Genomic DNA, 24337 nt, shown 5'->3' with positions numbered 1-24337 from the left:
TTTAATATTGATCTATCCACTGGAAAGTATTCTGCAAGTGGTATTGTCCTGTTAATAACTATTCCAGAGTGCAGAATACTTAGAGGACACCTTTGTCAGCTCCACATCTGTCCTGGTTTACTGTAGACAGGGAAGATGGCCATTTAAAACACATCACCTACTTAATATTAGACCATGAAATTCACATTCCTGCCACAAAGGGTTGGTGACTGAATCTTCTGGAAAAGGCTGCTACTCACCAAGTAAAAGATTCAAGGGGCAGAGAATGTAACTTCCCAATGAATCAGTGCCTAAGTCTGCAGTCTACATGTGTGATCTAAGTCAGAGAAACCAAGTCTGCTGTCTATGTGTGTGATATAAGTCAGAGGACCAAGTCTGCAGTCTATGTGAGTGGTCTAAGGGACCATGGCAGATATGGGTTTGCAGGGACAGTGAAGGCACAGCCCAGCAGTCACTTCATAGAGACCAGTGGATCAGCTAATAATACTCAACGGGAAGTCTAAGAATGCTAATTTCATCTTTAAAAAAAGAACCTTTGCATCATCTCAGTTGACCTTCATCTGTTTGCTTCCTTTTTAATTGGCACAAATCTCACTCTGACAGTTGGGTGTCCCTCCAGCATGCCTAACTCCTAAGAGGAAATAAATATTGAATTGAATGGTTTTGCTGAGTCCTTGTAGCTTTGGGCTCTTACCAGGCAGTTGGTTCAGTGGGTGTTGAGTTGGAGGCCTGTCAGCATCATTTAAGAGGATAGTAATGTCTTTTTGGAAAGGCATCTGATGTGGCCTCCAGGGGCCCATTTAAGAGACTGAGTGTCAAGGATGTGGAAGAAGTAAAGGAGTCTTACTTAAGTTGAAATCCTTACTTAAGTTGAAATATCACAATAAAATCATTTCAGAAGGGTAGAGAGAGGACTTAGTGGAGAAGAACACTTGCTTTTAAACATGGTGACCTGAGTTTGGATATCCAGCCATTGCATAAAAGGGCCTGGTATGACTGTGTGATGGTGCAACACTAGGACTGTGAGGAAGGTATGAGGGTGACAAGGGGTAAGACATACGAGGGAACCGAGACAGGAGGGTCTCTGTGGCTTGCTAGCATCCAGTTTAGCTCCAGGTTCAGAGAGAGACCCTTTCTCAAGGGAACAGGCAGAGAGAGATAGGGCAGCTGTTCATCCTCTTCCTACCTCTAAAACTGTGTGTGTGGGTGTGTGCCTACACAGAATTGTGCATGCATTGCACACTTGTAAATGATACTTAATGGATATATACTCAAATTATTCATTGTGACTATGGCAAGGAACATAATGCACCCCTAATGATAGCATTTGCATGCTTTATCTCACTACGACTCACACCTGTCTGAGGGGGCTTGGTCTGTAACCCCCTGTTTCTGGACTGTGGAAAGTGAGATTCCATCATGTAAAGCCCCATGGCCGTCAAACAAGCTGGCCTTGCACACGTGGTAAAGGCAGGCTGGAAGGCAACCTGGCCTTGTTCCTGGGGTTTCTCCCTTGACGATTTTGATCCACACACAGAGGTGAGATTAAATGCACCCTCCAGCTGGTTTTCTCTCATCATCTCTGTGCTTAGGAATGTTTCTTATGCCTATGTTTCCTCAAGAGGTTGTGAGGCTATGTTTGTCCCATGGAAGTGCTTCCTGTAGCCCACCTGAGCAGTGACTTCACATATAGAAGTTAGCAAACGTAAGAGACCCCGTACGCATGCCTGTGACCTCAAAATAGATTGAAAACACATCCTGTTCCAGCTTCGGTGATTGTCCTTGAACTAGGGCATCACACAAAGCCAGTCACTTTCCTGTCCAGTCCCCTCTTGAGTTGTCTCAAAGCAGCTCAGTAATAGGAGGAGAAGGTGACACAGCCCTGTGCTCCACCTGCAGCAGCCTGATGAGTTCACTGCAGAGACCTCCACCTCGATGAGGCAGTTTTACTTGTCCACGGGAAAGACTTGCAGGATGAGCCAGAGTAAGATGGCTTGGGGTTTGTTAAGGAAAAATGCTGACATAGATTTAAACAGGTGTAATCAGAAGGGACGGGAGAAGGTCAGGGGGCACTGGGATGTGCTTGCTAGCCTTCCAAAGATGGTCACAGAAACAAGCCTAATCCTGATAGCCTCTTATAAGGTTTTGGTTGTTGAGAGGGGGATACGGTGTGGGTGTTCTGAGAAAAGTTTGTGGTTGGATGTGATCAAAATATATTGTAATTGTCTGCACGTGGGAAGTCCTACAAGGATAAATCAAACAAGCACTTCAAAAGTCAAGGCGTGTTTTGACTAAAGTTAGGTTAGCAATTTTTATGAAATTTCAAGACAACTAGTTACAGGTTTACATCAGAGGCAAGCCACACACGCTCAGACTTCCATGGGGGCACATGACGTGCTTAGGGTTCTCTTTTGGAATGTCTCTCTTAAAAAGATATTATCTTTATACAGGCAATCTTCTTAGTGATTTTTTTAAAGACAGTCTCTCACTATGCAGCCCTAGAGGGACTGGGACTTGCTATATAGGCCAGGCTGGTCTCAGTCCCATAGAAACCCACCTGCCTCTGAGTTTTGAGGTCTGGGGTTCCAGGCATGCATCACCATGCCCAGTTTTCACCATAGATTTTTTTGTGTCAATATTCTTAAACGGTCATACATTTCTGAAGGAGGGGCCTCTTTTCCTTCTCATGTTCTCCTTTTGGTTTCCCTGCTTTGTTATTTCTTTTAACCCAACACAAGCAACATCAGTGATGAACACACAATGGTGCCTCTAACAAGAACACTGCAAAGCTTCCCCCCACTCTGCACCTGGGCAGAGGTGAGCATCGTCACTTGGGCAGAGGTGGGCATCTTCACCTGGGCAGAGGTGGGCATCTGCACCTGGGCAGAGGTGAGCATCTTCACCTGGGCAGAGGTGGGCATCTTCACCTGGGCAGAGGTGGGCATCTGCACCTGGGCAGAGGTGGGCATCTTCATGCAGGGAGAGGTGGACATATCTTCAGAGGAGAACTGCTTATCTATTGAGTCTCTGCCTGGATGTAAAGCCACCCTCCCCCTTCTCCACCATCAATCTGTTTCTGAGTGAAACACACTAAACTTCAATTTGGTAATTGCATCTTCAGATCCTTTAATGAAGGTGTTTATCAACATATAAATAATTGCTGGGTAATTTTGTATTTGCCAACTGCATCCTGCTGGAAGGGTAGGTGCACCCCACACACACACTTGTAGACGTCCTGAATGTCAAGGGCAGCAGTTCAGAACAATTCCCCAATGTCAGTTCGCCTCATTCTGTATCTACCCTGCCTCCTTCTCCTCCCGTGCTCTTCCAGCTGTGCTAACTCACGATTCGAGTCCATGACAGATAGGTACAGTCCCCCCTTCCCCCGGAGAATGAGCGGATAGGTCATGCAGGGAACGTGGGATGAAGTCGGTCTCTCACTGATTTATTTCCTTGTCTGGATAATATCCCCCTGAACTTGCTCACTCCAGGCACCGGCACTGAAGGCTTCCTTCTGTATCTTAGGCTTCCATGTGTGTGTGTGTGTGGGGTGCATGTATATGGGGGAGTGTGTGACTTTGTATATATATGGGGGTACAACTCACGAGAGTCATTTCTCTCCATTTACCGTTTGAGTCTTAACTCAGATCACAAGGCTTGGCAGCAAGAGTCTCTCCCGGTTGGCCCATCTCACAGGCTTTCCGTACTCTGTTCTCACAAGACCCTTCGTTGGCCTCACCAACCAGGAATGAATGGCTGGCCAGCGTGTTCCAGTCAGCGACTGTCTCTGCTTTTCCTCCTCTGCCTTGTGGTTACAAGTGTTCAGGAGCCATTGTGTCCAGCATTTTAAGTAGGTTCCAAGGGATTGAACTCAAGTCCATTGCTTGCAAGGCAAGAGCTGTTCTGAGTGGGGTGCCACCCTGACCCTCCTTATTATTTTGCCTGAGTTGTGAAATTATCCCCGGCCATAGGGAAGAGCTGTGGAGCGTCCCAGTGGCTGACAGCTAAGATGAAAGCAGGGCACCTCAGCTTCACACTATGAGTGCTGTGTGCCTGACATGCTCTTTGGAGCCTGCCGAGGGCGTGGCTAAATGCTGGTGCCTGGTACAGAAGAAAGGAGATAGCTGTTAGCCCGCTTTTCCCAGGCCCTGTTATTATTTTGTTGCTGTTTAGCACATGGACTCCTGGAGGGAGTTGGCAACTAACAGCTCTTCAAGAAGTATTCTTAAAAGCTGTGCTGAAATCATGCACCTCCTGTAGAAACAAGTGTGATTTACATCTAATATGGGTAATTACTTTTACAGTTAATTAAAAGCACTCTCATTAGGCCCCTGCCGTGGCATCAATGCATAGTTCTTATTTGCCAAAGGACCCCGGGTTTGAGCTCACCTATCCCAGGGCTCCTGCCCAGGAGCAGCTGACTCGCAGGGATCAGATCCATTGTGCTAAACCATCAGCCACCGCCTTAGCTGAGGCCCAGCTGCCTCCCATTGTGCTAAAACCATCAGCCACCACCTTAGCTGAGGCTCTCCCCCTCCCCCTTCCCCTCCCCTCACTGACTCACTCCTGTGTACACAGCTGGAATTGAAACCCTACTACCGAAACCTTGGGATAAAGCCAGCCTAAGGAAAGGGTTCCGTGAGGCCATCCAGCAGTCGTGCTGAGAGGAGTCAGTGGCAGCCTCTCGCTTGCGTTGTTTTCAGAAAAGCTTTGTTTATGGGAACCTTCTGTGGTCCTCTGCTTTTTCAGATTTTCAGTTTCTTCTAAAGGAAGTATCAGTTCTGGAAGAAATGTTCTTTAAATCTTCCTAATATACCTCTGCTTACTTATAAGGTCAGTGTGTGGGCGGTTGAATCCGTTTCTCATAGATTGCACTAGGATTATATACTGACTCCCCAGCCACATGATATCAGGTGACATGATTCTTAGACTCTTTGTGATCTTCACTTTTAGATTAAAATCCTAGTGTTTCCCTTTTCACAATACCTATGGTACAAAGGGGGCATCCTTATTATGCTAAACCTTGGTAAGTGCTATTAATATAATGTGTCTTTAAACCTTCTCATTTTTTAGAAAGTACATAGAGTTTAGCAATTAAAACATGCAGTTGTTGGAGAGTATAATTTTGAGGGAACAGAGATTATTATTTCAGGAAATTTATAGAGGGAACTGATCCTTTATGTTGCTTGGCAGCATTGATAGTGTTTTTGCAAAGATCCCTGCTGCCATCTGCTGGCCAGATGTGGTATTGTATCGTGCTAAACAAATTTGTGAATGGAAACTTGCTAGGAAGTAGAGACTACATTTTGTTTTTCTTCATGGAATCAAGTAGGTGACCTGATTTGAATGCTGACATTTCAACTGAGTAGATTCAGACTCAAGCATCCATCTGCAAGGCATGATGTCATAGTTGTGTCAATTCTCCTGTGAACGTGTAGTTTGACAGCATCCTTCATATGCATTGTGGTTATCTCGTTCTGAGACACACAGGGCATGCCCTAAACCACAAAGAAAACCAAGCCCTAAGGCAATTGTGTTTTGTTAATCTTGAAATAAGACCCAGTAAAAAATGTCTATCAAAAACTAATTGCAACATGCATTTTTTTTGCCCCTACCAAGCTGTATTTGCCACTATTTGCAGTACGTGAGATACTACGGTGACAAGGTGATGAGATGAACAGAGAGGACTGACGGATGCATTTTGATGTCCTGTCAAGCCAGCTTCTGTCTGCCAGCATTTCACACCTCTGTTGAGCCTGGGGAGCTTAACTGATGGTGTGAATCTACAGAGCAGGGGACTTTGGAACTCAGAGTCTTTCGTTTGTTTGGGCTTGAGACAGTCTCTGGTACAGGCTGGCTTTGAAGTTATGATACAGCTGCAGGTGACCTTGAATGCAATACTCGAACTCAACAACACCGTGTCTGGACGCTGAGGTGCATCACAGGAACACCAGGCGGATTCAAGTGGCTTACACCATCAGCTGTCAGCATGCGTGAGACCCCTTTCTCCTTCTCCTTGACATTCAGTTTAACAGCTGCAAGTGGGGAAGCTGGGCTGTATGGCTCCTGTGGGTGAACCTTCCTCTTATAATTTGCTTTGGAAAGGAAAACAAATAAACAAAACAAAGTTGGAGTTGCATAAAATGGATGAAATGTTCTCAGTCTCGGATTCTAAACTCATTTGCATTGCCTTATTTCTTCGTGTCTTTATCTGTCTATTGAGAAAGGGTGCTAACATGTGTAGCCCAGGCTGGCCTTCAACTTGTGACTCTCCTGTCTCCACTTTAGAGGGATGATAGATGAATCCCACCACAGCCACATGCCTGTACTTACACACACATATGCACATATCTCTACATATGTTCTATATGTTTATGTCTAAGTATAAGCGTGCGCACACACACACACACACACAGAGGCAGGGGGGGAGCCTTACTCATGGAAGATATGTGTTCTTTCATATGCATATCCGAAGCCTTTCATGGACTCATTTTTACAGGAGGAGTAATTATTGTTTTCAGAACAGTGGGAAAGGCCAGCATGTGAACAATCAGAAAAATCTGCATATACAGAGAGAACCAGTTCTAGCCCTGACTCAGGATTCCATGGCCTCTACAGTCCTGTTGCAGGACCACCACGCAGGCATGGAATTCTGCTGATGTCACGGTCCCACTGTGCCACTCATCTTCAGCTTGTAAACCAAGGGCTAGACACTTGGGTTCCTCCCCAGGAGAAAGGTAGTTGATCACAGGTGTGACTTGGGGCTTGTCTCTGAACTCTTGTGTCATGTCACACTCCATAGGGATGACTTCCATGTGCCTTACGTCTTTGTCTATCCCATGATATCCTCTGTGGACTGCCGGAAGCAGGAGAGGGACACTGTGACTGGTATCAATGACCCAAACTTAGTCCTATTCAAGACTGAGCAGCCTGCTCTTGTCTTTCCATTGCACTTCCAGAACAGATGGCTGACATCACCAATTCAGCAAAGTGAGGTCAGTGTTAGGAGAGCACTCTGACATCAGTATGCCCATCTGCCATGGCCAGGGACTCCTCAGAAAGCATCTCTTCCCCCCATCAGTGGTCTTTTTGAACCATACCTTTTTTAGTGGCAGCAGCTTGCACATATGTTTTCGTTGTCCACAGTTACTGTGACAAATGGCCATAGGTCCTTTAGTCAACAGAAAAGCATTGTCTCACTTCTGAAGGCTGCAAGGGTGAGGTTAAGGTATGGGTAGGACAATACTCACACTGAAGCCATGTGTCCTTTGGCTTACTGCAACACCAGTCTGGCATCTACCTGTCTTTGAGTGACCAGCCACTTCTCTTCTTAAAAGTCACCATGTATGGGTGGGAGTTGGGGCAAACTGGATACCACAGATCCTTTGTGTCTCATGAGTTCTGTCACACATGTGTACACCCACCCACCAGATTCTCTCAGGTGTGGCCTTTAGGGATCAAGGCATAGGCAGACATGCTTTTGGCGGGTTATAATTTAACCATGCACAGGCCCTCCTTCTGCATGCTGTGATGACTCTGGGATCTCAATGTCAGGTGTCTTTCTCCGCTTATCACAGGGGACTTTATGTCCCAGCCCTTCAGAGCTGTGAATGATGCTTACAGATGACCCAGGATCACACTGTTTCTGCCTTGTGGCCAGGAATATTTCTTACCTACAAAACTCATTGGAAACAGCCAACATGCAAAGCACAGATGCAAGAAAGCTCTCATGGAAAAAGGGAAGAGGAAACAGCAAATGCGTCTGGAGAGAATCGACCCCTGTGGGCTTTAGAATCTGCAAACTGGAAGAACACAGAGGCCTCAAAAGAGAAAATGTTAAAAAGTGCTAAAGATCTGGGTCGCAGCTGGCCACACGGAGCAGGGATTCACAAGGATTATGGGCCTCTGCCTTTCTTTCTGCAATGTGTGTCTATGTGCTCAGGTTTATCGCATGCACATTCATCTGTGCAGGGCTTGTCAATGGCCGTCTGTCTTAGGTGCCCACCATCATGACTTTTGAGGCATGGTCTCTCACTGAGACGAGTTCACCAATTCAGCTAGATACGCTGGCCCATGAACTCCAAGGCTTCTCCTCCTCCCCTGCCTCCTTGATGATGAGATTACCAACATATAACTCCACACCTGACTTTTCACATAGTTTCTGGAATTAATCAACTCCAGGGCTTCAGGCTTTCATGGCAAGCATTGACTGAGCTCCCAGGCCTCAGTCAGCCTGTTTTTGTGGAGCCCCCTCCATTGTATACCTAACTCTAAACAGGGTGGCCCCACACTCTTGGCTGAAACTCATCTGTGGCCAACAACTTGAATCCTCATTGGAGACAGTCCAGCCGTCTGCTACAGGAGCCAACGAGCCGCTTCTGCAGGAAAATTGATTGCTTGGCAATGAGTACAAGCCTTTAGATTCATACTTAATACTTAAGTCATTGAGTTATTTTCCAAGCGAAGTTATCAAGTGGGCCTGAAGTACTTATGCAATGACTTGGGTTCAGAAAAGGTCACCTCGGAACCATCCGGAGACGCCCGCTCTGTGCAGAGCGATCTGAACAATAATTTGTTCGCGCCCAAAGTGACATTTTTCCAATTTGAGCCCAACATTGTTCAGAAGCGAGCGCCGTCCCCTGGGGCGCCTTCAGTGTGGATCTGAGGCGCATGACAAACCAACAATATCATCTAAATAAAAAATCCAGCCTGGGTTTAGTAAATTAATCCTGACAAGAATAAATTGGATAATCTAAGAGAAGCGGCAGGGCTCCCATCCTGCAAGGTGGCGTGTTCCTTCTTCCCTCCATCACTCAGGTGGGCTCTCCATAGCATATTAAAAATGCAAACCTGCCTCGGGGTCACTGATTTCATCAGTTTATTGATTAGCACCTTGCCACTTCTTCGGAGGTTAGCAGAGCCCGACCCTTCGTTTCAACCTGATACATTTCCACTTGGAGAAGGGAAGAAATCCCTGAGTTAGCTGGTCAGAGGGAGGCCAAGCAGGCAGAACCCCAGGGCTTCTCACTGGGCCGCTAGGTGGCTTTCTGACTGTAACTTGTGACAGCAGTGGTTAAAAGAGCAACAGTTGCAGGCCGCCCTAGTCTCCTCCACAGAGCGACACCTTTCTTTCTCTTTGATTTGTTTTACTTTTCCCAAGTGTTTCACTTTCATAAAGTTGCCCACGCTGGCCTGACATCGAACTGACTCTATATCGCAGACCTGTGATGCTTTCGCCTTGGCCTCCCCAGCAGTTTGGATGCCAGGCCCAGATCCCCATGCATGTTTCCAGTGGCAAAGAGGCGCTCCTTGCTTGTTGCATTCTCTCCCCGAGTTTAGCTCCTCTTCAGCTTTTGTTCCCTAGCAAGAAAGTGAGCATGAGGTCTCCTCTCCACTAAGCAATTGCTAGTCCAGTATCTGAGAGTGTAGCTCTTCGATAAGTGTGTGTAAGGCAAGGAAGGAGACCCCTGGGGCCAATGTGTCCCACATCCTGGGACTGTTCCTCATACTGTACCTCTCCTGCTCGTGCCTCCAGCAAGGGGCAACAGTAGTTTCTGGAGGCTTCTCTGATTTGAATTTTTTAAAAAAAATATTCTTTATGTTTCTCATTAGCTCAGAGTAACCTGAAACTATCTGTTTAGTGGAGGATGGCCTAGAAAGCCTGACCCTCCTGTCTCCACATTCTGAGTGCAGAATGACAGACATTCATCACTAGGCACATTTTGGGTGGTTCTGGGGATTAAAGCCATAGCTCATCAACTGATTTACATCCCCAGGCCAAGGAGGCTCCATGAGCAAGGACACTGACCCTATTGGATCAGACCCTAACCTCAGGGATTTGATTACCTTGAAGTCTTCCTTTTAAGGACCCTTCTCTGTGCAAAATCACAGCAAGACTTTTAGATCACCAATTTGGAGGTGGAGAGGGTGAAGCTGGTGAGGAGCACCTGTTAAGACCACGAATGTCTGTTGTGGAATCTGACTCAGGACACTGCGATAAGACCTAAGGCATGGATGTTCGCAGCATCTTCATAATACTGTATGAATGGGAGGCAGGTCCATGCTAGGAACACAGCTACTGCTCATATTAACCCCATGCTGCAGAGAAGAGTCGGGGATTCTGAATGGGGAAGTCTTGTACCAAAGTCCTCACAGATGCTCTGTGGCGGAGGATGAGACTGGAGGAGTCCAAACAAGACCCTGAATCCAGCCTGTAGGTCCCTAATACAGCAATGAGCGCTCAGCCCAGGGTTCTGTACTCAAATGTGTATCCTTCCTTACTTGTTTATTTAAATTGAGAAAGGCTAGCTGTATGTGTTTATCAGGTTGGTGTGGGTATTTGGAAGTCTATACCTAGAGAATCTAATTTACACCTAGCTGCCTCACACAGACTTTGTGGTGAGTGTGCATCATGGCTCTACTCTTGTGACATCTGTTACAGATACAGCTCAGTATGAACTACAGTCACCACATCGTACAGGAGACCCCTGAGTTCACTCTTTGTGTCTCCTCCAGACTGCTCCATTAGATTGACAGGTTGCCGGCTGCTAGGGCTCTGCCAGCCTTTGGCTAGACACCTTTACCTGTCTCCTCATATTTGAGATCTTAGTTTCCTATGGTGGTTTTTTTTCTGCCCCTGAAGTATTTCATTTCCCACCACATTGCTTCATACTCCCTCAAACCCCATACTTCCTTTCTTTTTAATGGCTGCAAAATATTCAGCTGTGTGTGCATTATATTTTCTTCACCTATCCCTGTTTCACACTTACATTTTTCCATATTTTAGCACCTGAGGATTGTTTCAATAATTACGGAGGCCCAGATGTCTCTTGAACCTGCTGATTTTGTTTCAATTCACAGTGAAATAGTATTCTCAGACCATAGTTATGTAATTTCCCTTGTCTCCTTTCTTTCTATTTTTCTTTTAATTTGTGTGGTACACATGTGTATGTTTGGAGGCCTAGACTGACACTGGGGGTTTTCCTTCTTGTTCTGCGCTTTGAAGCAGGGCCTCTCAGCTGAACCCAGAGCTTGGTAGTACAGCCTAGTCTAGATAGCCAGTTTGGTTCACTATCTACAACTTCTGAGTCCTGGAATTAGGGGAACCATCCAGCTTTTTCATAGGTTTCAGAGATCTGAATTCAAATGCTGTGAGAGCAATCTTCTCAGCCCTTCATATTCTCTCTCTGTCTCTCTCTCTCTGTCTCTGTCTCTCTCTCTGTCTCTGTGTGTGTGTGTGTGTGTGTGTGTGTGTGTGTGTGTGTGTGTGTGTGTCCCTCTTTCTCTTTCTCTCTGGATCTCATTCTCCCTCTCTCATTTCTTTTGGAACCTCTGTAAACTTCCTGAAATGACCATAAGAATGCATTTTAAAAACAAACATACAAACAAACAAAACAGAAAACCTAAACCTTTGATATTGCTCCCTGATTTCCAGGAAGCTCACCTTAAGGTCTTTGCTGTGTAGTTAGCTGTAGTTGCTGCTCCCTAAGTGTTTTTTGTTTTGTTTTGTCTTGTTTTGCAGACACTGCATTGACCTCTGCTCTCTTCCCCCACCCTTTATTCTTTTGCTTATCTCTGGCTGAAGAGTCATATTCCTTGCTAGAGTGCACCTAAAATGCCATCAGGGGTCTTAACACGTGCTACTCCATTGGTGGGACTTCACTCCAGGGGTCCATTGTTCAGTGTGGACTGTCCTTCAAGACTTAAACTTCTTTTGGTTGAAATCTAAGGCTCCTGCATTCAGCACCTCACAACTTCTCTCTGGATTGTTTTGCATGGTAGTGCATATCTTGTCCCAGATACATTTACCAATCTGCCTTTTGTATTTTCTTTCTTTGTCCCCAGAATATGAGAATCGTCAAGGTAGGTTCTGTCCTGTATTGCATACATTATTGGGCCCTTTGTATCTAGAACTTGGCCTGATATTGGTGGGTACTAAATATCACTACTCTTTGGGTTTTTATGTATGTGTACTTATTTTGTGAGGAGGTTGGGAGGGAGTACATGCTATTGCATAGCTGTAAAAGTCATAGGACAGCTTATTGGAGTTGGATCTCTCCTTCTACTAAGTGTATCCTAGTGATTGAAAGTGTTTATTAGGTTTGGCCATAGGTGTCTTTACCTAATGATCCATCTTTTAGACCCCAAGTATTTTGCATAAATAAATCAATTCCATAGTTTCTCATGTGATTATGTCTCCCCTTCTAATAAGTTCTTTCAAGTTGGGAACCATAAGTTTCACCTTTGTGTGAGAAAATAACAAAATTGTATTATATGTAGATATGAAATAAATATAGACAGTTGAGTAGGTGACAATTAGGTGAAGGATGGATAGAGAAATGAATGAATGGGTGAGTGGATAGATAAATGGATGGGTGGCCAAGCATCCAGACAGATAAATGAAAATGTGGATGGGTGGATGGATAGATGGACAAATGGATTGTGAAGGAATGAATGAATGAATAGATGGATGGATGAATGGATGCTTGGATGGATCAATGGGCAGGCATATAGACTGACTGTTAAGTGGGTGGATAGGTGAATGGATAAATGTGTAAATGGCAAAAGAGATCAACTGATGGTTAGATGAATGAATACATATAGTAATGGATGAATGGGCAGATGGACTGAGGGATGGATGGGTATAGACAGAATGATTGATGGACTAATAGCTGGATGGGTGGTTGGTTGGTTGATTGGGTGGGTAGATAAATTGATGGTTGGGAGGATGAGTAAATAGATGGGTGGACAGACAGATGAGTAGGGAGATGACTGAATGAACAAAAGAATAGCTACATGATGATGGCATGTGTTGAAGGCATACATTTTGCATATGTCACATGTAGAGGAGTACATTAAATCTGCTGAAAAATGTTCATTCTCATATGAATAAAGATACTAGGGAGAGAAAATTTTAATGGCCCTCCCTCAGTTTCTCTTCGCTGGTCTCTGACCAGTAGCATTCAGGTTCACCCCTCATCTGCATGTAATAAAACTTCCTCACAACACCCATATGCCCCTAATGCAAACACCACTGTGAACACCTCCGAAAAGCATCATAAAGTGCAATGACTCGAGAAAGAAAGAGCTGGCGGGAGTGATCTTTCATTAATATAAAGGGCACCTCAACAGTGCTGCAGAATGTCCTCCAAGTACAAGGCTGACTTCTGCTCTTTTTCCCTCTTTCTCCTCCTCCAGGATATCAAAGTCAACTGCAATAACTGCTCGGAAACAGAGGACAGAAAGGTAAGTTCATGTTTTTTTTTAATTTCTGGTTTCAAACACAGTAGGAATGTTGTAATTGCAGTCCAGGAGTTCTGGTGCCCCTCACCAGTCCCTGCTCTGGAGGTGACTTGTGCATTGACACTTGGACACAGACAGTCACAGCTTAAAATGACCACCATTTTATTCCCTCATTGTCTGTGTTGTTTCTGATGGCTATATCCAGGAATGGGTAATGTAATTAGTTTTTACAAATATGTGGTTCTGTGGTTTTATTTTACTATCCTTTTCAGAGAGAAATAATTTACTGATGCTTCATGTTGCAATTTTGATCAATGTGCTTGATATTTGATGCAAGTACCATACATAGTGTTGCATAATATTATATGCATTATGATGTCTTGTTTCCCAGCATATATTCCCTGTGTATCTTTTCCAGTGTATTTACTTGATAGACAGTTCACCTTGATTTCCTTCAGGACCCACCTGTGACTTCCTGTTTGAGATTGGAGACTATTGGAAGGTTACATTGGACATGAATGAGTTTCCCACACATCTATTTTGTTTGTGAGTCTTGCTCTGGGTCCCCTCAGGAGACGCAGCAGTCAGGTCTTTGTTGTTTGATATTCTCAGTCTCTCTTCATTAGAAATGTTCACAGAAGTTTCTGTGACAAAGCACAACTGAACACATGGAGTCTCACTATTAATGTGGTGCATCCAATGAGCTTACGTATACGAGAACATGAGACATGAACCTCCTGGCTACTCCTGGCTACTCTACGGATCTAGGAATATGTCTCTCTTTGTGATGGTGCTGCTGTGGGCTCCTGTGGCCATCATCTCATGGCAAGGTTTTGAACAGTGGTTTTATGATGGCTATAGCATCTGCTGATTGATGTGTCAGATGACCCCTCAACATAAGACTCTTTTCTAATATAAAGCGATCGTCTGCATAGTTTTATGGAGTGTGGATCACGGCAGCTCAGGTTTACAGTACAGTTTTGTTTAAGCTGAGCTCTGATCCCGTGTCTGTGCTGAAGTTCTAGTTTCTGATTCCATGTGCAATAAGTGAGCATTCTAATGTGTACACATGTGGATATCTGTGCGTGAGACACAAAAACATTGCCACTTACGTGGCCCATATCTTCATAGCCTTTACCTAGTTTCTATTCCTTTTCCAGCCATTGAGCTCATATTGCAGTGCTCAGGAAGCCAGCTCCCTTGGTTACATCCCAAATTCAGGATGCTTTGACTTTCTTTGAAACTTTTATGATGTCTATAAGTATATTCATGTCCAGTGTCATTTTTAAGAACTAACTTTCTGACAGAGTTTGAAAGCTGCCAGGGCAGTAGGTGTTGAAGGAATGACTTCAGCTCTTTCATTAACCAGGCACCTGAGATGGAACATACTCTGGAATTCCAAGCCACCCAGGCTCTGTTTCTCCTGCCCTTACTGTGTGTGGTCTCTCTGTCCATCATCGACACTTGGAAGTTATACAGTCATTCTCTACATTTCCCCATTCTTCTGGAGAAAGGGTATTACACACACACACACCCTTTTCACATATACTCCAGTTATGTTAGACACTTTAAATAAAACAAAATTCTGAAAGCTTTTTCACTTACTCCCTGAGATTGTGCTGACACGATTGATTCACAAATGAATCCAACAGTTGCAGCAGCTGCTGCTGAGTCTTACTAGTGTACATACAGGGAAGAGCCTGCTCAGACTGTGTTTCCCTAGATATGGGTGTTATATCTCATGTTTCCCTAGATATGGGTGTTGTGTCTCCTGGAGTTCTTTCACTTCATGGAAAAGGATCAATCAAAATCTAAGTGTCCTGGAGGGGACATATCCTCCAGCCCTGTCAGAAGAACACATAGCCAGTAGCCTCTCTGCTGGCAATACAGCTGCATCCACACCGGGAGGTGTCTGCTGTAGCAGCTGGAGTGCCTATCATTTGCATCCAAGAATGCATCCTAGACCTTCTGCTACTCTGATGTATAATTTGTTACCATGATTTATACATTTGAAGAGCTGGCCCTTCTTCTGGTATGTGCAAGTCCTCCATGTCCCTTTCTGTACAACCTAAATGCCTCAGGAAATATTGGCAATTTGATAAAGTGGAATTAAAGTGACAAGAGATGACAGAGGTGCCACAATAATAAGTAAACCTGCCTCAGAAGCAATGACCCCTTGGCCTGTGTGGATTTTTACAGCAGCTGACTGCTCTTGGGGCAGACTTGGCAGGCTTTTCTCTACAGCTCCTGTTAGTTGAGAAGGCTGTATAGTGCTCAGGCCCCCTCCAGTACTTGACAGCATCCAAGAATAACTTTGATTTTCTTTTCATCTTTGTGTCTTTTAAAAATATAATCTTCCTTTGCTTTCTGTCTTTCCATATGCTCTGCATGTGTAGGATTCATTCTGTCCCTCCATCTCCACTGGTGCCTGTATGCCTCAGTGCACATCTCATTGGCAGACTTTTGTTTTTTGAAATGTAAACACTTCAGTAAGGTTCCTTCCCTGACTACCCCCCTTCCTCTTTCTTGATAGGGTCTTATGTAGATCAGATTGTCTTCATCCTCACTGTGTGGCTGGGGATGACCTTGAACTTCTGCTCCTCTTCCTTCCACCCCTGGGGTGCTCGAATTACAGGTTCAGGCTACCATGGCTAGACAATGTGGTTCTGGCGACTCACATCAGGAATTCCTGCATGCCAGGCAAGCACCCTACCAAATGAGGCGCGAGGCACACCCCAGTCCTTCCGCTTCCAGTTTTATGCTTACCTTTGCTCCCTTTTGCTAGTTAGTGATGTTCATTTGGAGATGGGTTCTTGCCCTGTGGCACTGTGGGCTGATAGGAAGAGCTATGACAGTATGACAGCCCCCACTCAGTCAGAGATCCCAGTTTTTATTTTATCGATTAATATTTTGTCTTCTGACCTCAAACACACATGTGAGGTCAGAAGACAAATTTTAGGAGTTGCTTCTCTAATTTCACTGCCATAGGGACTTAGGTTATCAGGCTTGGTATCCCCTAGAGGATACTCAGCTGAGTGAGAAAACATTCCCTTTCTCTCCCATTTTCTGTGTCTTGTCTTTTTGCTTGTTTTGGGGATCACTGTCTCTTGGGAGACCTCACCCGGTTGTTTATGGGACATTTCGAGGTGGCTACCCATATGAGGTCTTATTTTGTTCCTTTCACTTCTGACCTGTCAATTAGCAGGGCCCCTGAGAAGGTACCCAGAGCATAATAGGGTCCTTCCTTATCCTTTGTCTCCTGGAAGAAGGCACTGCAAGATATTAAAGGCATGTGGAGTGCCATACTCTGCTACTTGATACTGGACCATGGATAATGGCTTCCCCCAGGTAAATGCCACAGAACTAATGTGGGCTCAGCAAAGCTGATGGGTGGTTACCCATCACACTGCATCCCTGCTTGGCCCTGTACAGCTAGCTGCACAAACATGACATTACCGCACCTGGGTTTCTGCTTGGGGAACTGAGACATTTGAATTCATATTTATTTGTGGTGTAAAATCCATCTGAATTTCAAACTATGATGAAGACGGTGATTCTGGTGATGAGTACAGAGGCTGGTGCATGAGTCAGAGGGAGTCTGTCAGGGGAAGACAAGAGCCCATTTGTCAAAAGCTGTAAACACAGGCAGGGCTTCTTTTCCTCCCTTATCTCCTGGCCCGGGGCAGCCAAACAGCTTTGGATCTGCCAAGAAATCTTATGGAAGGGTTTTGAGTGGTTCCAGCTCAGGTTTCTTTGTGTGGGCTTGAAGCTGTGATAGTCAGAGAAGCTGATGTGCTCTGCCTAGCAATGCCCACTCAGAAGGTACCTTTGACCAGCTTTTGTTCTGGATGAAAGGCCAAAAATAGTTCTGAACAATGGTATCAGCAGGGATGGGGAGTCTATTCCTGTCCTGTAGAGGAAATAGATCTGAGCTCCAAGGATGAAGCTGTCTTAAGTTTTAATCCATGCTGGGTGGTCTTTTTGTTGATGTAATGGTCTATGAGTTATCCCTGCCCCTATAAGTAACTCCTCACTTGTGATCCCTAAATAAGACTGATATGCCCATTACTTCACCATGTTGGCTTTAGTCAAATTGTTTATTTGGTCTTTGATTGTGCTCTATCTACGGTACACAGATGTTTGTTCACATCTTCCCATCAAACACACACACACACACACACACACACACACACACACACACACACACACACACACCAGTAGTACCCCAATCTGGGTACAAACAGCATGACAAATGTATGGAACTCCTGAGAACTGAGGCTCAAGATACGGAGGAAAACAGGGCTTAAGGATGAGATGGAAAATAGGCCAGGCTAGGCTAAGAAAACTCAGTAAGCAGGGAAAGTACCCTACCCATTGCACAGAATATGATCAATTTTACACGGAATCTGGTAAAGCTTTGTAAAAGGAACAGGGGGTAAAACATACTGTCATGGCCTTAGGGTGTCTATGTAGTGTTTGCTTAGACATCTTTGCTCTTTGCCTCCTTGTGTCTTTGCTTGTGTTGTTCAGGACTTCTGTCAGCTCATTCATGATCTTGCCATCTGTGGCCAGGGAGGTGCCCTCCTGCCTATGTTCCTTGGCTTTTCTGATCATTCACATTTTGTTTTTCATGTTAGCTCCCCAAGGCTGTGGCTTGTCCTTAGTCACCATTGCTGTCACACCTAGCTCATTCCCAGAAGCCTGGTCTTCATCTCTGTTTTGGAATAATCATTGACACAGGTTCTCATGGATACCAGACTGAATTTGAACTGACCATGGGGCTAAGGCAGTCCTGAAATCTTGATCCTCCTGTGTCTTTATCTTTAATTCTGGAATTACAGGTGTGCAACATCATACTTGGTTTATGTGGAACTCGCCCAGGACTTCATGTATGCTAAACATATCTATTTGCATATCTATCAGCTGATTCTCATTCCTTGCCTCTTGGATGAATTTTTGTAAGAGGGGAAAATAGCAGCATCTAGTTGACCCTCAGAGAATATACCAAGGGCAGGTTTTAGTTCTTCATATTAAATGTTTTAATCAAATATTTTCCAAGACCCTTGTGAGCCATACAATTTTGTTCCTAAATGAGTTACTAGATGGGAGCAGATTAGTAAACGTGCCTCAGATGCTTCAAGGTAAGGGGAGAGATGGGTTTCAGCACACGTGGAGCTCCGTTGACTCCTGACCACTAGGCTGTACTTCCTATTATGCAGTTCTCTGGGAATGCTAAACAAAACAGAATCAGTGTGCGCCACTCAAGAGTTCACTTTTCCTAGCATGTCAGTAGCTCCCACACATGAGAATCTCTGTAATGAGGTTCTCAGCAGAGAAGAAACAACTGGAGCCACTGCAAAACATTACTCTGTGATGCCTTCCTGTGGCCAGTGTCCTCTCATCCACTCACGCTAAGGCAACCTCAGTCCTCAATGCTTAGGCACTTCATGCTCTCTGGGGTGGAGGCTCCTGTCCATGTCTGGCTTCCCAGGATGGCTGGGAGTTAGCTTCATAGATAAGAGTTTGAGTTCAGGATGTCTTTATGTGCCTGCCTTTGATATGCTATCTGCAGGTTTAAGTCTTAACTTTGAAAATGGGATGCTAGGCGAGCTTCTCTCTCGCATGTATTTTAGGAAAACCTGAGGGTGGTGGTGAACTAAGGGAAACACAGGTGAAACTGATGGAGCGTCTACAGTGGACTGAAGTGTCAAGTTAAATCAGGCTCCCATGGCCAGGGGCTGACAGATGATGGGATGGGGGGGTGCTGGGCACACCCTGCAGTCCTGCTGGCCCAGATGTAACCCAGAATTTGCAAGAGGGAATGTGGAGCAGGCTTTCAGATACACACTCCTCTTGGCCTTGAAGCCAGTTCACAGAGCTCTCTTCTGGTGTCGCAGAGTGGCCATCAGCTTAGCTCAGATTCTCAAATGCCAAAGTTTGAACCCAAGCCTGGTAGTTTCCTGGCTGCTTAATTCCTTAATTTTCCATGAGAACATGGAAATGAAGATGAGACATTCTGTGGTCACCAAGGGCTTGGTGAGCTACCACATTTCAGGCTAGATGGAGAGCTATGTTCCTAGAGTTCAAGTTGCCTCATGAGTTTATTGTTGGAATGTTGAGACACAGATTCTGTAGAGCCATATCTGGTCTGAAACGTCTTATTGTAGCTCGGGCTTTCCTAGGAATCAAGACCTGCCTCTCTCTCAGGTTTCAGAGTACCTGGGATTGCAAGTAGGCACCATGGTCCAGCTTATGAGGACACTGTTTCATTCTGCTTTTAACATTGACTCTGTGTTACCTTCTCATGAGACCTGTTAGTAAACAGCAGAGTAAATAACAAAGATTCTACTGTGTCCTGAGTCCCCAATTACTCTAAAATTCAGGCATCTTGTGGGTTTTTCCAGTCTGGCTAAGGATGTGCATAAAGCGCTGCTGAGCATTGGTTTCAGTGGCGTCCATTCTGACTGGTTGGGACCCTACCAGCATGCCCCTGCTGATAACAGCAGACTGACAGTGAGAAGCAGGAATTCTGCTAGAACAAATGTGTGATCTATTAAGGATGACTGTAGAAGGTAAGGATTGGAAGCAGTGGTACATGTGTTATGTATAGATACATTCCTTGCCAGTACTAATGTGTGATTGATTAGTGATATCTCCATAGTAAAAAAATTAGCAGATACACAAACACAAACACACACACACACACACACAGATGAATGAACTTGTGTTTGATTAATAATGCCTGCAGAGAATGAAGGAATTGGAGCCCCAGTACATGTGCTATGTATAGACTCTTCCTGTCATCAAACCTGGCAAGCTGTGACTGAAACAAACCAAAGACCCTGTACTTTGGTCCAAGGTGGAACAGAAGACCCATTTTAACACATCCACTTTTTTGAGCATGTCTATTTTTCTTATTACACTTCAGATTTGCATCCATCATGCACTGATGTTTTCTTGGATATGCACAAAGCAAATCTCATAAATATGAGCCTTCTGTCGGGTATCCTTGTGTGGACTCTGGAGAAGTGTGCTCTGTGGATTCCACTGTGGTGATGAGCAATCTGATTTCAGCCTCAGATGAACAGCGCTATGTTTTGATCCCTTAATTTTAAAAGCATGGTTTGTCTTCTCTCCACAATTACATATTAACTGGGGCTGAGTTGCTTGCATTTTAATACCATTAATTACAGCTATTGCTTTCATTTGTCATTTATTTTGCTTAAGAGAAGCAAGGCCATTCCTTTGTGTAATTTTTAGTGATGCCTTCTTTCTCTAAACTCTGAATTAAAATGTATTTAAGAAATGCTTAATTAAGTGCAAGCTATTTCTTTTTTGAGGACAGTTCTGTCATCTCATTTTCTTAATAGGAAAAAAAACAACCAAAAAAAAAAGGCCAGTAGCTTTTTACATGATGAGCAGACTGAACACTAATTAATTTTTCTTTCTCTTCCGTTGGTTCATTTTATTATCCTGGTCTCGATGTATGATTGGGTGTCTTCCCGCGTTAGATAGAAAGCACAGGCTGTCCAAACGTGATTTATGTTGTCCTGGCACTTTTGCAGGGTTCAGCTGAAATTTTCTTCCTGTTGATGAAGGTCAAAAACTCCTGAGATGATGCCATCCATCTCAGCAACTAGCTTGCTGAAATCATTCTTGATGGGACCTCAGGCAACATCAGCAGATCCTGGGGAGGCTGGGGGAGGCTGAGGGAGGCGGGCTTCTCAGGTTATACCTCTATTGTGCAGGAACACTTGCAGCACACACCTCCCAAGTTCCTAGGTGAGTTTATAAAAATCAGTTTACTCAGTGTTCTCCATTGGTATGCACTTGTGTTATCATCTTTCCAGATTTCTTGATGTGTAGTTGCTAAATAAAAATCTTTGTATACTTCAAACATAAGCATATTTTTTGATATTCATCTGTATTGTGAAGTCATTCCACAAGTAAGATGCAAGATAATTAATATATTCATCATATGATGTGCTCTCCCTCCTTCCCTCCCTCCCTCCCTTCTTCTCTCCCTCCATCCCTCCAACCCACCCCCCCTCTCTCCTCTCTATCTCTCAGATCCTTTTCTTCTCGCAATTTGTCACACTATGTATTCCAGATTTGCCATGCATTTACAATCTTCCTGCCTCACTCTCCCAAGGGCTTGGGTTACCAACAGGTAGTCATGCTCAGTCTCTGCCTTCTTTCTTTGTGTGTGAAGGAGTTTGATAAAAAACATTTAGGAGTATATATTTTAGCACATTCCCTGTTTTATTTTAAACTAAGGATTTTTAAAGGAGAGAGGACATTCTAGAGGAGGGGGAAATAGAAGGAAGAAGGGAGGCAAGGAATGAAGCAATTTAGTTTTATTTGTGACAGCATCTCACACTGCTACATAACTGCTCCATGGACTTTGGATGGCCCCTAATCAAAGAGGGGATGACTCAGATACATAAAGGAGAAGGAAGCAATGATGGAGATGGAGCCAGAGGCCAGAGTGATGCAGACTCAATACAAGGAACGCATGACAGAGGGCCACTATCAGAGTCAGGAAGAAGCAAGGAAAGAGGAGTCCTGATGGAGCCCTGGTTTTAGACACTCAAGATCTAGAGTCTTGAGGAAATTCATTTGTTTTAGCAGCTCTGAAAAACTTACACATTCCCTGGTGTACCAGAGCATCCTAAATCAATCATAGACTTACCACAATCACATTCATGTACATGTACAACATGTGTGTACATATGTACATATCACACATGGACACACATTTGAATAAAATGTACACACACAAAGCAGATATATACACCACTTGTGCACTCATGTCCATATATCACACATACACACATGTACACACAGCATGTATAAACATGCAAGGATTGCTGGGAACACCCACATATAGCATGTGAATTTACATGTACATATAACACATATTTCGCACATGCTTCTATTTCAAAATGACCATATTACAGGGAGCTGGAAGGAAACCTCGGGAGGCTTCTTGTTCATGTAGCTACACTTGAAAATAGTGTACTGAGAAAGGGAAATTCCAGTCACTGCTGGATCCTTAGATAAAGGCCTGCCACGATTTGAAGGACTGAATACCATGTCACCATCCTATAGATTATAGAATGTTTCTTCATTACAATGATGATTCCTACCCCATGTAGGTCTGGTCACAGGGTCCCTGGTTCAAAGTAAATTCTCCATCATCTTTTAAGTTGCAGAAGGCTGTAGTAACATTTCAGTAGGTGTGTGAAGGGAGGATGGACCTGTGGATGAAGAGACCTGGATGTTATCTAGATAGTAACTCACTTTGTTTCTGCACATACCAAACACAGGTGCACACACGTGAATATATGGCATTCAGGCACATATGAGAACAAATACCAAAGTCTTACCACATGGCATAAGGTGACATTGAATACTGAGTAACACAGGGGGTAGCTAGCCAAATTACAATCTGCACTACTTTTGATTGACCACAGACAGTAGTTATTCCATTGCTATGCAGGCATTCCAAAATTAGGGGCATCTAATACACTTGACATTACTTAAAAGCCCTTCTGTAATATGGGGCCAATAGGCCAATAGCAATGTAGACACTTTCAAAGATGTAGACAGAAATGATATGTTTCTATGGAGACTAGAATTTTTTATTTCATTCCTCTTAAGTTCAAAATGGACTTATTGCCCCCAAAAGGCAACTGACATCAAAGATCCAAAAGAGAAAGTTTTAAAGATCCAACAGAAATTAAGAACTCCATATCACAAACATCAGGGAACTGGAATTAAATAAAAATTAAGCCTGGAGCAGCATAATGACCCAGAAGTTCATTATGCAGCCTTACACTTTCAATCAAAGATCAAATCTCATTAAAAGTGTGGCTTTGATTAGGAGAAAAGTTTGGGTCACTCTAGCATTTGATGGCTCTGTCCATGAACAGACAGGCTGTGAGGTCTTTGCTTCATTTTTTGACTTTAAAGATAGTGAGCTATTATTTATATTGTGACATCGTGACAAAGATGAGTAATACAAATGGACATTGAACAGAAATAGCAAAGATTTGATATATCTACCATGATGTTTGCCTACTAAGTGGAGTGTTTACAAAGGCTGGTGTGTGTGTGTATATATATATATATGTGTGTGTGTGTGTGTGTGTGTGTGTGTGTGTGTGTGTGTGTGTGTGTTTGTGTGTGTGTAGAGGCCAGGGGTTGACATTGAATTCTTCTTCTACTTTTCTTCTTCTTTAACTTGTTTTTGATGTGGGGTGTCTCATTTAGCATGGACTCACTGATATTGCTAGCCTGGCTCACCAGCAAGCCCTAGGGACCCTTCTGCCTCTACATACCCAGTAAGGAGCTCACAGACACATATCTCCACAACTGGCATACATGGGTGCTCTAGAGTCTTATGCTTGTGTGACAAGCATGTTACCAGCTGAACCATCTCCCCAGACTCTTGTCTGTTATAAGGTTAGGGAATAACTTTCATGTGTTACTGGACAGGTTGAGTACCAAGTGACCAAACAGAACATTAGTGCCAGTATGAAGCAGGAGATACATGACTTCAGCCATACGCTTCTCCCAAGACAGGCAGGGAGAAGAGATGAAATTCACTTTACTGAAATTTCCTTTTTTCTATTCATTTTCATCTGTAGTCTATAATATAGATGGGCTGAGGATCCAGGTAGAATAAAGGGAGAAAAGAGAAAGCCAGATGTGTGTTAGCATCCCCTCTCTTTGCTTCCCAGCTTGCTGTGATGTGGATAGCTCCCCTGCCTAGCATGCCCTCCTGTCCATGATGGACTGAACCTTCCGACACTATGAGCTTACTGCTTCCTTCTTTAAGTTGTCTATGCCAGATGTTTTGGTCACAATGAGAAGTAATAGATATGTAACAGATAGTACTTGCATATAAGTTTTATTTCTTTTCTGCCAATTGGAATGAAAATTTAAAAAGTAACACTGTAAAACTAGGGTACAAAAGGATCCCAGAGGTTTCCTGATAGCAAAAGAATCTGTAATCTTTTGAGGCTAGATCATAGACTCGCTTTTTCCTTAATGATATACTTCTAAGAAATACCATGGCTAAGGCACAAGA

The 24337-nt window shown here is 44.1% G+C and overlaps 1 protein-coding gene and 1 long non-coding RNA gene across 5 annotated transcripts in view; both read left to right on the top strand.

Moving 5' to 3' along the window:
• LOC110342992 overlaps nucleotides 1-6176 on the top strand; it is a 62897-nt gene extending 56721 nt beyond the window's left edge. Inside the window, exons 1-2 of one of the 2 annotated variants that reach the window (XR_002385185.2) lie at nucleotides 2565-4833; nucleotides 5620-6176. This is a non-coding gene — a long non-coding RNA (uncharacterized LOC110342992). Of the gene's footprint in view, nucleotides 1-2564; nucleotides 4834-5619 lie in introns of those variants that run through there. The other variant, XR_005878008.1, reaches the window with a different exon arrangement.
• The window catches only part of Rbfox1 (RNA binding fox-1 homolog 1), a 2068553-nt gene that overhangs the window by 1150428 nt on the left and 893788 nt on the right, over nucleotides 1-24337 (top strand). For all 3 annotated transcript variants that reach the window (XM_040747948.1, XM_040747949.1, XM_040747950.1), the window contains one exon: nucleotides 13198-13245. In XM_040747948.1, the coding sequence (XP_040603882.1) occupies nucleotides 13198-13245 (48 nt within the window). The remainder of the gene's footprint in view (nucleotides 1-13197; nucleotides 13246-24337) is intronic.

This window comes from Mesocricetus auratus, unplaced genomic scaffold, assembly GCF_017639785.1.
Source record: "Mesocricetus auratus isolate SY011 unplaced genomic scaffold, BCM_Maur_2.0 Super-Scaffold_100007, whole genome shotgun sequence".
In the NCBI taxonomy this organism is placed as follows: domain Eukaryota; kingdom Metazoa; phylum Chordata; class Mammalia; order Rodentia; family Cricetidae; genus Mesocricetus; species Mesocricetus auratus.
Note: the sequence above shows the minus strand (reverse complement) of the source record. Positions and strands in the feature narration are given on the sequence as shown.